A 10,051-nucleotide genomic window follows, 5' to 3' on the forward strand; every position below is an offset into this window, starting at 1 on the left:
ATTGGCCAAGAAATGTTTGATGAAAACACCAATTGGCTACAAACCCTTTTGTGGCATATCAAACTGCCAAAAACCTGAATCCATCACACAACAAATTAAAGTAAGCCCTCGTTGCCTACGGATTCTAGAGGCGTATGTATAGACTCGGGGTGAAAGAAACAAGCCTATGCAGATATTTGTCAGAAAGAAGAGACTACATGGACTAACTATGGTTAAAAAGTGCGATTTCCTCCTGTGGTGTGCAGGGTGATGAACTAATAGTTTGATAGTTACCTATCATCTTGGTCTACTATCACTGATTTCATAGTCAGTCGCGTTTCGGCATTTCACCTTTATCATCATTGAGTTTGGGTGATTTCTGGTTAGGAGGAAATCTCACGATTTAACATAGCTAAGTTATTAACAAATGAGGGCCTCATCACACAGAACCTTTGGGACTAGAGCATATCCCATATTCATGGCTCTAAAGAATAACATGAGCAATATATTCTGAATTTCTGTGCCTAATTAATAAACAGTTGGTGCACCAACCGAACTAAGATGCAAAAATTTACCGACAGGTATTTGGTTAAAAAATACTGTGGAAACCCTAAATTTACCCTGTGGAAATTTATATAAATATCTTAAACTAAAGCTGTACAAAAATTGGGAGTGTTGTGATTCAAAGTATTTAAGAACCAAACATTAACATTACATGTTACATATACAATATTTTATTTCAAAACAGTTTTATTGACATTTGTATGATTTTGTTTCTTTATCTTTCCATTCATTTTTAATGACACATTTCAGTTTTAAACGTAAAAAAAAAAATTATAAATGTACAGGTATATTTTGACATGAGCATTTTGACATAAGACAAACTTTCACACAAAGAGTTAACTCTCTTTTAACTCTAAATCTATAATCTTCCTGATTATATGATCGACGTTGATCTCTTTCACGACATCCTTGATTATCTCATTCGTCAATCTTGATGTGATACTGCAATCAGTATGTCAATTGTGAACGGTAAAGTTTGTGGGGAGCAATAGCAAATTTCACCTGTTCACTAAGCTGTTCAAGTTTATATCGTACCACATGCTCTGAGTTTTGTACACTTTAAACGCCTTGCGGTATTCATTCACTTCGTCGTCACTCTCGATTTTGTTGTTGCTTTTTACTGTGCAGAAGATAAATGCTCAAGCTAATTTAGAGTACTAAATTAATAATAATCAAATACCTTTTTTTAAATGCTGGTCATCTTCACAGTTAATGTACAACACCTTCACATTAGCAGGACACTCACTTTCCACTATCAACACCTCTTTCCTAAAAAATATTTTTTATTTTTAGGACAAATATGCACCATTTCTTTTAAAAAATCCACATTACTTTGGCTGTTGAGGTTGTATTTTAACAATTTTATTAGAATCTAAAGGCTTTTCTGTAATCATCTTAGGCTCAATCTTCTAAATCATCAAAAGTTATTGTTAATATTCTTAAAATAATAATTATTGTTAAAAGATATTGGGGTTTGATGTTCAACTGATGGTTAGATTAGGCTGTGACCTAACTCTTTAATTTTGAGTTAAAAAGTTGATATTCATGGCTTACGGGCTTAACAGCCTCCATTTGGATTATGACAGTGCTTTCTTTAGCTTCTTCATCCTCAACCTACAAATGAATGTATTACTGTTCCTTTTGGCTCGTTCTTGTAGATTGAGCGTACCTCAGATTCTTCAGGAAATATGCCCATTTCTTCTTTATCAAGCATTTCTTTCTTCCTCAGCTCAGGAATTTCATTTGGCATTTTTGGTATATGTTCTGCCTAAAACATGTTAAGATGTAATTTTTTGTATGCTGGATGCTTTTCTATTTTACATTTTTTTCACTGCTGGCAGAGCAGTTAAGGCTTTTTCTGTTTTTGCGCTTTGTCATGTCTGACACTTTTTCTTTCCAGGACATATGGTTGGCCCTGTACATCCATAAAGAGTCCTGTGGTGTGTTGCCGGATTTGATTTTTTTCAAAGTTTGTTTTTTCTTCGTCACAGCCACCCTTTTAACATTCAACTTTTCTATCTTCTCTATTAAATGTTTACAAACCATCTTGACATCCTTAAATTTGATGTTTTTATAAGAAATTAATTTTATTTTCAACCAATATAAATGTAAGGTTAAGTTACATTATGGTCATCTGTCCTTTTAGGAATGGTTTCATCAAAGTTGGGCAGCAGGTCTGACACTTCACAGACAGATTGTAAAAATCCCGTCAGCCAGCTGAAGGACTCTTCACTAGAGCAATACGCTATCAAATGTTTCTCTAAAGCCTTCAGAATTTACACTTCAATAAAAACTCTTAATTATTCGAAAATTATAACTTACTTGCATAGCTTGAAGAATGATTTGGTGAGCTGATACAAATTTTTGAACTAGCACAATAGGCTTTGATTTCAATACGGTTTCATTGCTAATAATTTTTTTGATGTCATTTATCTAATTTAAATAAAAATTAAAGATTAATAAAAGAAGTTTTTTTTATATAATAAGAGAATAAGCAATTGAAAGTGATAACTTGGCAAGCCATCTGATAGAGATAGTTCCCTTTGAACCTGGAAGTAAAAGCTGAATTTCTTTTTTTGCTTCTTAAAATATCAACTTCTTCTCGGCTTAAATCCATGGGATCTTCACTCAATGCCTGATCTACTCCCCTTATAGTGAGAACAATTTTCCTTCTTAGATCCTCAAGCTTTTTTGACAGCATTTTCATGTCGATGCTTGCAGACATTTTTTCATCTTTTTCCTGTATTTAAAATATTTAAAGCAAATTGAGTAAATGGTTAAAATTGTATTGATTATTTTCATACTTTCTGTGTCAGACACTCTTCCTTCACACAGCTTTCGTTTTTCTTAGGAGGGCTTTGCTTATCAACTGTTTCAACTGTGTTTTTATCTTCCTAAAACAGTAACTGACTCATTTTTTTTGTTATAAATCAAGAATAACTAAGAAATATGGCTTGATCATCCTGGCCTGCCTAGTCCTGCTGGTTTTGTTTCATGGAAGCATTTAGCATTTTGCCATCTTCAGCAGTCGGTCTGACAGTACAGTATCACCAAGTTGCATACCTCACCACAAAACTGATTACCCACCAATTGAGGTTTGTTGTTTGGGATGATTGCTCGTGCTTTCATTTTTGGTGGAGTGAATTTACACTTATTGTAATTTTTTGGACGGCAGTGCGTTTCCGTTTGAGTACCTATTGCTGTCTTTGGGTGTGGTCGATAAGGATCATACATTCTGATATGCCTAACATTATTTTGTTGTTTTGCTTGTTTTTTAGCGATGAACTTTTCCCATGCTTTGGCCTCCTTCTTGCGTTGTCTCTCACGCTTGACTTGTTTGTATATTGCATTGAACTCATGATTAGAAATCCACTGTAATTTTGAAAAAAAAAAATTATACACACTTTTACAAATTCTTTTGTAAACGGCTTACGGAAAATCTGAAATCTCTGTTCTTTTCATCCAGATAGTTAACTCTATCGCGAGGGTCAGCGTGATCTCCACAACCAGTGCCTGGGGCAAACATAATGTCGTTTAAAGTTAGCACCTTTCCATTTCAAGCGTCACAATGTTTTAACTTAATGTCTGTCTTATAGTGTCATCGAAGGTTTTTACACCTTCTGCTTCTAGCGTGCAGTAGGGTAAGACTACAAAAAACAAAAACAAAAAAGCACGTTTAAACTTGAATTGAAATTTGTAATGATGCGATAATTGTTGCATGTGTTTTTGAAAAATATGTTTTATTGCTAAATTGAAAAGTCAACCCTGTTATATTTTATGCAACCACTTGCTTTTACTTTTCTATTTATTTATTTTTAATAATATATCATGTGCATACTGTATTTCTATTTTGCACCGCTACAAATTAATTAAATAATTAATTATAGTATAGGTCCTAGTACTTTGACGTAAAAGAAATTTGCTCATATTATATACCATAATTCTTATTAATTAAAAAATCTAATAAAATGAAAATATTATAAATAAACAATAATTAAATAACTTAAAAAGCATTACTTAATGATTAACTCAAATTTCCTTTCAAATTTATAGAAATTTAACTCATTTTCATATTTTTAAATATAAAAAAATCAATATAGATAAAATACAATTCACATATTTATTTGTTATATTAAAGGTTAGTAAATAAAATAATTTATTATTTAAGCATTATATTGTTGTTTATAAAGAAACCATTCCATTACATCTGAATGAATTTGTCAGACATGAATTGCATTTATAATGTTAATTAATATTGTAATGTGTGACTGCACATTATGTGATCCATGCAAAAATTTCTCGGTTTTAATTATACAATGTAGACAATCTCTTAGGTCTTAAAAGACAGTTTTTAGGCCAAATCCGGGAAATTAATTAATTACACTTTGATTTAAAAAAGTAAAAATGACCAATAGAGATTCAGATCCAAATCCACCTATTGAACCAAATGGACAGCATGCAGCCTCTAATGGTGTTGATCAAGATGTTTGCACTCTAATGAATGACATAATCACAGAAGTCGAGTTTTCAGAGATTCAAAGAAAGGTAAAATCTGTTAAAGATATTTTTAAAAGTCTTATTTGATTGTAAGATTTAATTGTTAATAATGATGTAACTTGATGATGATGATTCACAGAAGAAGCAATGATGCAGTTTTTTTGTTTTATTTGGACTAAAATATTCAATTTGTTGCATTTTGAATATAATAAGTTGCTTAGTTAAAAAGAATGTTTTTCGATAGTTTATAGCCCTTCTTTCTTTTGTAGTTCAACATTTTCTTTCATGAAATGCTTTTGCACAAATCCTTCATTTTGCCATAGTATTTAAAAAAAAACAACTGTATAGCATTAAAAAAACAAATATTCCCAGTCAGCTGATGGTCCCTAAAGTAGTAAAAGTCAGTAGAATAGTCAGCTAAATTTTTTAAAATATTCGCACGTTTGGCATGATCCAAACGGCCTTCATTGAATCGGCTTAAGCAGAAATCTGATCTGGCAGTGATGTACTACGATGGGGATCAGGAGAACTTGGCTCCTTGTCCGAAATTCCTTCACAGAACAAGAGACAAGGCCGGTTTCCCTCAGGGCGATCACGTCGACGAGGCTCACTTTGGAAAAAAGAACACTGATGTCACAAATTTAGTGGCGCATTCAAAAGGCAGTGTACTCTGCTGTGTATGTAAACAACCTATCAAAGGTCTGGTAAGTTTTTGAAGAGTGTTTATATTTAACATTTTTAGTAATTATATTAAAAAAAAAATAGTGTACATTAATGATATATTTGTTTGTTAGAGTAGACAAATATGAAACTTTTTAAAAAATTTTGCAGCTTTCTGTTCAAGCAGCAATACTTTTTCTGTTTTTTATTCAGTTAAGCGAACATTAACATTGCACAAAGTTTGATAAATCCTTTAATTATTTGTTTTATATATAAAAAATTAAGGATTTGAAACGATCATTTTTTTCCAGATTGTTCAAGCATTGAATAAAAATTGGCATCCAAATCATTTCTTATGCCAGCACTGTAACAAGCCAATAAAAGAACACAAATTCAATGTGTATGAGGGGAAGCCATATTGCGAGAACGACTATGCTCACCTTTTCTTGAAAAGGTGTAACGGTTGTCACTTGCCCATAAAAGATGTAAGAATTTTTAAAAAATGAAAAAATTAACAGCCTAAAGAAAGAATTTTTTTTATCCAGGTCGTGGTTGTAGCTCTGAATGCAAACTGGCACAGAGAGCACTTTGTTTGTGCCAATTGTGGTACACAACTCTGCAACAAAGGGTTCTTCGAGAAGGACATGAACCCGTACTGTAAAAAATGTTTCGAAGATAAATATTGTCCAAAGTGCAAAGGCTGTGATGAATCTATAACCGATACAGCTGTAATGGCATTAGGCGAGAAATGGCACCAGACTTGCTTTTTGTGCAAAGTAAGTGCAAAGTGCATATATAAAAATTAAAAACAATAATGTAATAAATTAACTGTATCGTTGTTTTTTTAAGAATTGCTCAAGACCAATAACATCAGGCAAGTTTGAAGTTGTTAATGATAAACCATTGTGCGATAACTGCAGTCAGTATCTTAGTAAAGCTGATCATATCCCTTGAATTAACCAACAAATCGGAATCAAGCAAACAAGTATGCCAAGGAACTAAATATGTAAAAATTTGTGACACCTGAAATAAAAGACATGACATCAAGTATTTGAATAGTTTTTAATTTAGCACAATAAATTTAAATTAAGGCTATTGAAGTGTTCAGCTCAGATATCCGTCAGGCCTTAATCGAATTCTTGTTCAACCTAATTTTCTTGTTACAAGAAAACCTATTTCTGTACATCCAAAGGTTGTCCTGTTGTTTCGCAGCTGATTTGTCTTTTTTAGAAGGTTGGTTTATGAATTTTTCATACATCTTTACTTCTGTCATTCTAATACAGAAATCATCGACTGTGGCTGCCAGTTCGTCACAAGCGATCCTAACATCCTACAATAACAATAATAATAGTGTGTCAAACATTAAATTTGAGAAAACTGAGTGAAAGGGAGTACATTGTATTTATCTAAGACTCTTTCATGAGTTGAAAGGAGAGACGACAGTTCACAGATTGAGTCCATAAATTCTCTCAGCCAGGAAAATGCCTCATCTATGAGAAATGTCCCAATAAAATGTTTCTCTATTACCTGAAATTTAAAAACAAAAAAAGGTTACTCTAAAAGTTATATCATTTTGATTAAAATGTATCAATAAAACTTCAGAAAATTAAAAAGCACTATTTTTAAACCATGTAAAAGTAATTAACATAAAATATCTTTACTTGTAAAGCTTGGAAAATAACTTGATGGGAAGACAACAATTTCTCGATAATGACATTCGGCTTTGTTTTGCTTATAGTTTTATTTTTCATCAGCTTCTGAATCTCATTTATCTGTAAGAAAAAAACTGTTGAGTTTATAAAATTAGAAATATGTATCTATTTTTTTTTTTTTTTACCTGGCAGACAAGATGGTAATGGTAGTTTCTTTTGAACCTTGCAGCAAATGCAATGTTCCTTTTTTGATTCTTTATTATATCGATACCACATTTTGAAACATCTTCAAAAGGATCTTTGGACAACAGTTCTTCTATACCATTGAGGGATGTTATTATTTTTGTCTGTAGTCCATCAATTTTTTTCATTGCGTGCTTTCTGTCCAATTTCCTTCCCAGTTTATTAGTTTTTTTAATTTCCTTGAATATTCAATTACATTTTTTTATTTGTTTTATATGTACATGCTTGTGAATACCTTTTCAAAGTTGAACAGAGTGTCATCTTCAAGTCCGTCCGAAGACGCATGAACAAACTGGATAATCTCCTGTTTTACTTTTGATCCTGTGTTCACCTGAAAAGGCCTACTTGTGTTATCCTTGCAAATAAGTTGAAATTTTTATACTGACATCTATAAAGGCTTCTTTTGGTTCGGCCTCGGGCGGAATGCCTTCTCCTATTGTGGTCTCATTCTATGCAACAACCACATTACGACATACTGCATAAATTTAAATATTGAGTAACAACGTACAACTAGAGTTGTAACAGGGGCTTGAATTAGCTGAGGTATTTTTGGCTCTTTGTAAATCACAGGGTCATCCTGTCTCGCACTGACGTCAACAGTTATTGTAGATGCATCCCTTTTGGCTTCCTTCTTGAAATCTTTGTTGCTCTCTTTTCTCTCCTTTTCTTGCTGTTTCTGCAAGAAGCTCTCCCATTTCTGTGCTTCCCTTTTTCTCTGCCTTTCTCTCTTGACTTTCTTATATATAGCGTTGAATTCGCTATTTGAAATACACTGAAATAAATATATTCACAATATGTTAGCTTAATATAACAGTTGAAAAAAATACATTTAAAATAAAATGGTCAAAAACTTGTCATTTTAGTGAATGTTTCACACCAAAAGGCTTGCTGCTCAATAGAAATTTTCAGGCAAAACCTGAAAATATCACTTTACATTTAAATCTTACTGTGAATTGGAAAGATGACTCTGTATTCTCCAATTTGGTAAGGAAATTGTCTGCCTTATCACTTTCGCTGTTGCCCAACCCCATGCCTGGTGACAACCAGGACATACTAAAATCGCTATCATCGATCTCCATTTTTTCCTGGATAAGATTGAACCAACTTCTTCTGCCTCTTTAAATTTTTTGAACCATTCTGTATATAGGAAGTAAGGAATATTCCAAAAATTAATAATATTTAACAGTAAAAAGTGTTGTTTTAAAAGACTATTATGAAAAATCACATGCCGTAAAATTAAAAGAATGCTGTTGAAATGTCTATTTTTTTGGCAATTAAAGTAAAGAACTATTTTGACAAGGATTCTTTTTATTGTAAAATAATGCAAAAAAATAATCCACACCATTCATCAAAAGAGGCATCCCATAAAGGTTAACTTTTTTGATGATCATTATAATGTCAAAAAAATTATATATATATTTTGTTCAATCACACAGAATCAATAGGAAGTTAATATTATTAAAAAAAAAAAAATGAAAAAGTACCGATTAGAATCCATTAAAATATTAGAGAACATTAACGCAAACCATGACATTTTTATGTGATAATACATTTTTTCCCAATTCTTCTTTACAATTTTATGCTAAAATAAAACACTGAGTCTTTTTGCCATACAGATATAATAAAAATTTAAAAATTTGTTTGTTTTTAAAAAGCACACCACATGTTTGAAAAGGTTAAAAAAAAATTTATATTGAGAGGAATTTTGTAAACCGAAAGTTTTTACAGCTGATGAAAGTAATTTAAATGCTGGATTGTCTTACATTCTGTTTTCTTTGAAATATTTGTACCATTCAGAGGTGATTCAGATGGTGACCTATTAAGGATTAAATTTGGAAAAACAAGATGCACCAGGCAATGTAAAAGGAAAATAGAGAGATCTCAGGTGGATTAGATTATATCATTCAAACTTCTATATATTACGTAGGATGAGTGATCAAGACCCAAGGGGTTAAATACCTGAGGAGACTCATACCCCATCCCTAAAAGGTCTGGGACTTGGTCGGCTCACGTGTCCTGCATAAATCTCTTGGACTTGTTCACAAACCCCAAGATTTTGGGCCATTTTATCTCGGGGCGTGATTTGATGATGTCCGCTCCTTCAAAGATTTCAAATCTGGACCTAGCATACCTATCACACTCTGTGAGGTAGTGCCTTGCTGTTTCTAAAAAACCAAGGCAAGGAAAGGCAAAGGAAGAACTGGTAATGACATAAACCATTGTTTAAAGTTGTTTTTAGGAAACCCAACAAGGATTTCATCACAAACGATGAGGCACTAGAGTTGAGATCATTGATCTGCAACAGTGCCCTCGAACTGATTGAGGAAGAAGACAATGACCAAGGAAGGCATGGATTTCATAAATTCAGGTCTTGTTAAAGGAGGTTCCATGTTCATGGTATTCATTCACTGTACAGCAATAATCCCCGCAGACTCTAACGGTCCCATCTGGTTTAGCACCGGAACTATTGGAGTTCCCCATGGGCTATGGTCTACTGGCTCCATAATATCTTCTTTCACTAATCGTTTCAGTTCTTCCTCAACTTTGTCCTTCAATGCAATTGGTAAAGTTCTGGCCCTCAAAAAGACTGGGGTCACATTTTCTTTGAGTTTCAAAGTGACTTTTTTACCTGAGAAAACACCTCCCTCTCTGGAAAACACAGAGGGAAATTTCAATAATATCTGCCTTATATCCTCTGGGGCATCTGGACATGTTTTCATCTCATTATAGAAAATTGGACTAAGTCCAGTTTTATTGAGTAGATTCAACTCCTTTCTTCCAATCAAGGGTAGTCCTCCTTTACCTATAATGTAAAATTCCATTTTTCCAGTAGAGATTATAAATGATGGGGTGAGTGTGGAGTTCAATCCCTTTTAAAAAAGATGGTTCCTACTCACATTAAGTTAATGTGTTTTTTTAAAGTAATAAATTTGTAAAGTTTAACTTAATGTGAGTAG

General features: G+C 32.7%; 3 protein-coding genes across 5 annotated transcripts; 1 reads left to right on the forward strand and 2 right to left on the reverse strand.

Annotated features, from left to right (window-relative positions):
• Window positions 1-813: 813 nt before the first annotated feature.
• On the reverse strand, window positions 814-3,808 carry LOC106661618. 3 transcript variants are annotated; one of them, XM_014385138.1, is made up of 13 exons: window positions 3,476-3,808; window positions 3,130-3,414; window positions 2,847-2,936; window positions 2,555-2,782; window positions 2,365-2,475; window positions 2,166-2,309; window positions 1,864-2,097; window positions 1,712-1,810; window positions 1,597-1,656; window positions 1,375-1,451; window positions 1,223-1,311; window positions 1,045-1,162; window positions 814-984 (listed from the first exon to the last, which is right to left on the reverse strand). In XM_014385138.1, exons 1-13 carry the CDS (start codon window positions 3,566-3,568, stop codon window positions 879-881), a joined length of 1,734 nt encoding a protein of 577 aa, XP_014240624.1. In that variant the 5' UTR covers window positions 3,569-3,808; the 3' UTR covers window positions 814-878. The 3 variants fall into 3 exon arrangements, 2 of the variants coding, with proteins under 2 accessions (XP_014240624.1, XP_014240625.1); XM_014385139.2 differs by lacking the exon at window positions 814-984 and having other exon boundaries at window positions 1,049-1,164; window positions 1,224-1,311; XR_001339761.1 differs by lacking the exons at window positions 814-984; window positions 1,045-1,162 and having other exon boundaries at window positions 1,375-1,480; window positions 1,557-1,656.
• Window positions 3,809-4,891: 1,083 nt separating this feature from the next.
• LOC106661552 (paxillin-like) lies at window positions 4,892-6,249 on the forward strand. Its single transcript, XM_014385045.1, has 4 exons — window positions 4,892-5,243; window positions 5,511-5,684; window positions 5,745-5,975; window positions 6,049-6,249. The coding sequence occupies exons 1-4, from the start codon at window positions 5,043-5,045 to the stop codon at window positions 6,151-6,153; spliced, it is 711 nt and encodes a 236-aa protein (XP_014240531.1). The 5' UTR covers window positions 4,892-5,042; the 3' UTR covers window positions 6,154-6,249.
• On the reverse strand, window positions 6,243-8,771 carry LOC106661551. The gene is made up of 9 exons (XM_014385043.1): window positions 8,579-8,771; window positions 8,042-8,231; window positions 7,603-7,866; window positions 7,481-7,543; window positions 7,330-7,425; window positions 7,037-7,273; window positions 6,861-6,971; window positions 6,595-6,726; window positions 6,243-6,529 (listed from the first exon to the last, which is right to left on the reverse strand). Exons 2-9 carry the CDS (start codon window positions 8,171-8,173, stop codon window positions 6,320-6,322), a joined length of 1,245 nt encoding a protein of 414 aa, XP_014240529.1. The 5' UTR covers window positions 8,174-8,231; window positions 8,579-8,771; the 3' UTR covers window positions 6,243-6,319.
• Window positions 8,772-10,051: the final 1,280 nt, after the last annotated feature.

The sequence above is a fragment of the Cimex lectularius genome, unplaced genomic scaffold (assembly GCF_000648675.2).
Source record: "Cimex lectularius strain Harlan isolate CLEC.00 unplaced genomic scaffold, Clec_2.1 scaffold68, whole genome shotgun sequence".
NCBI lineage: Eukaryota > Metazoa > Arthropoda > Insecta > Hemiptera > Cimicidae > Cimex > Cimex lectularius.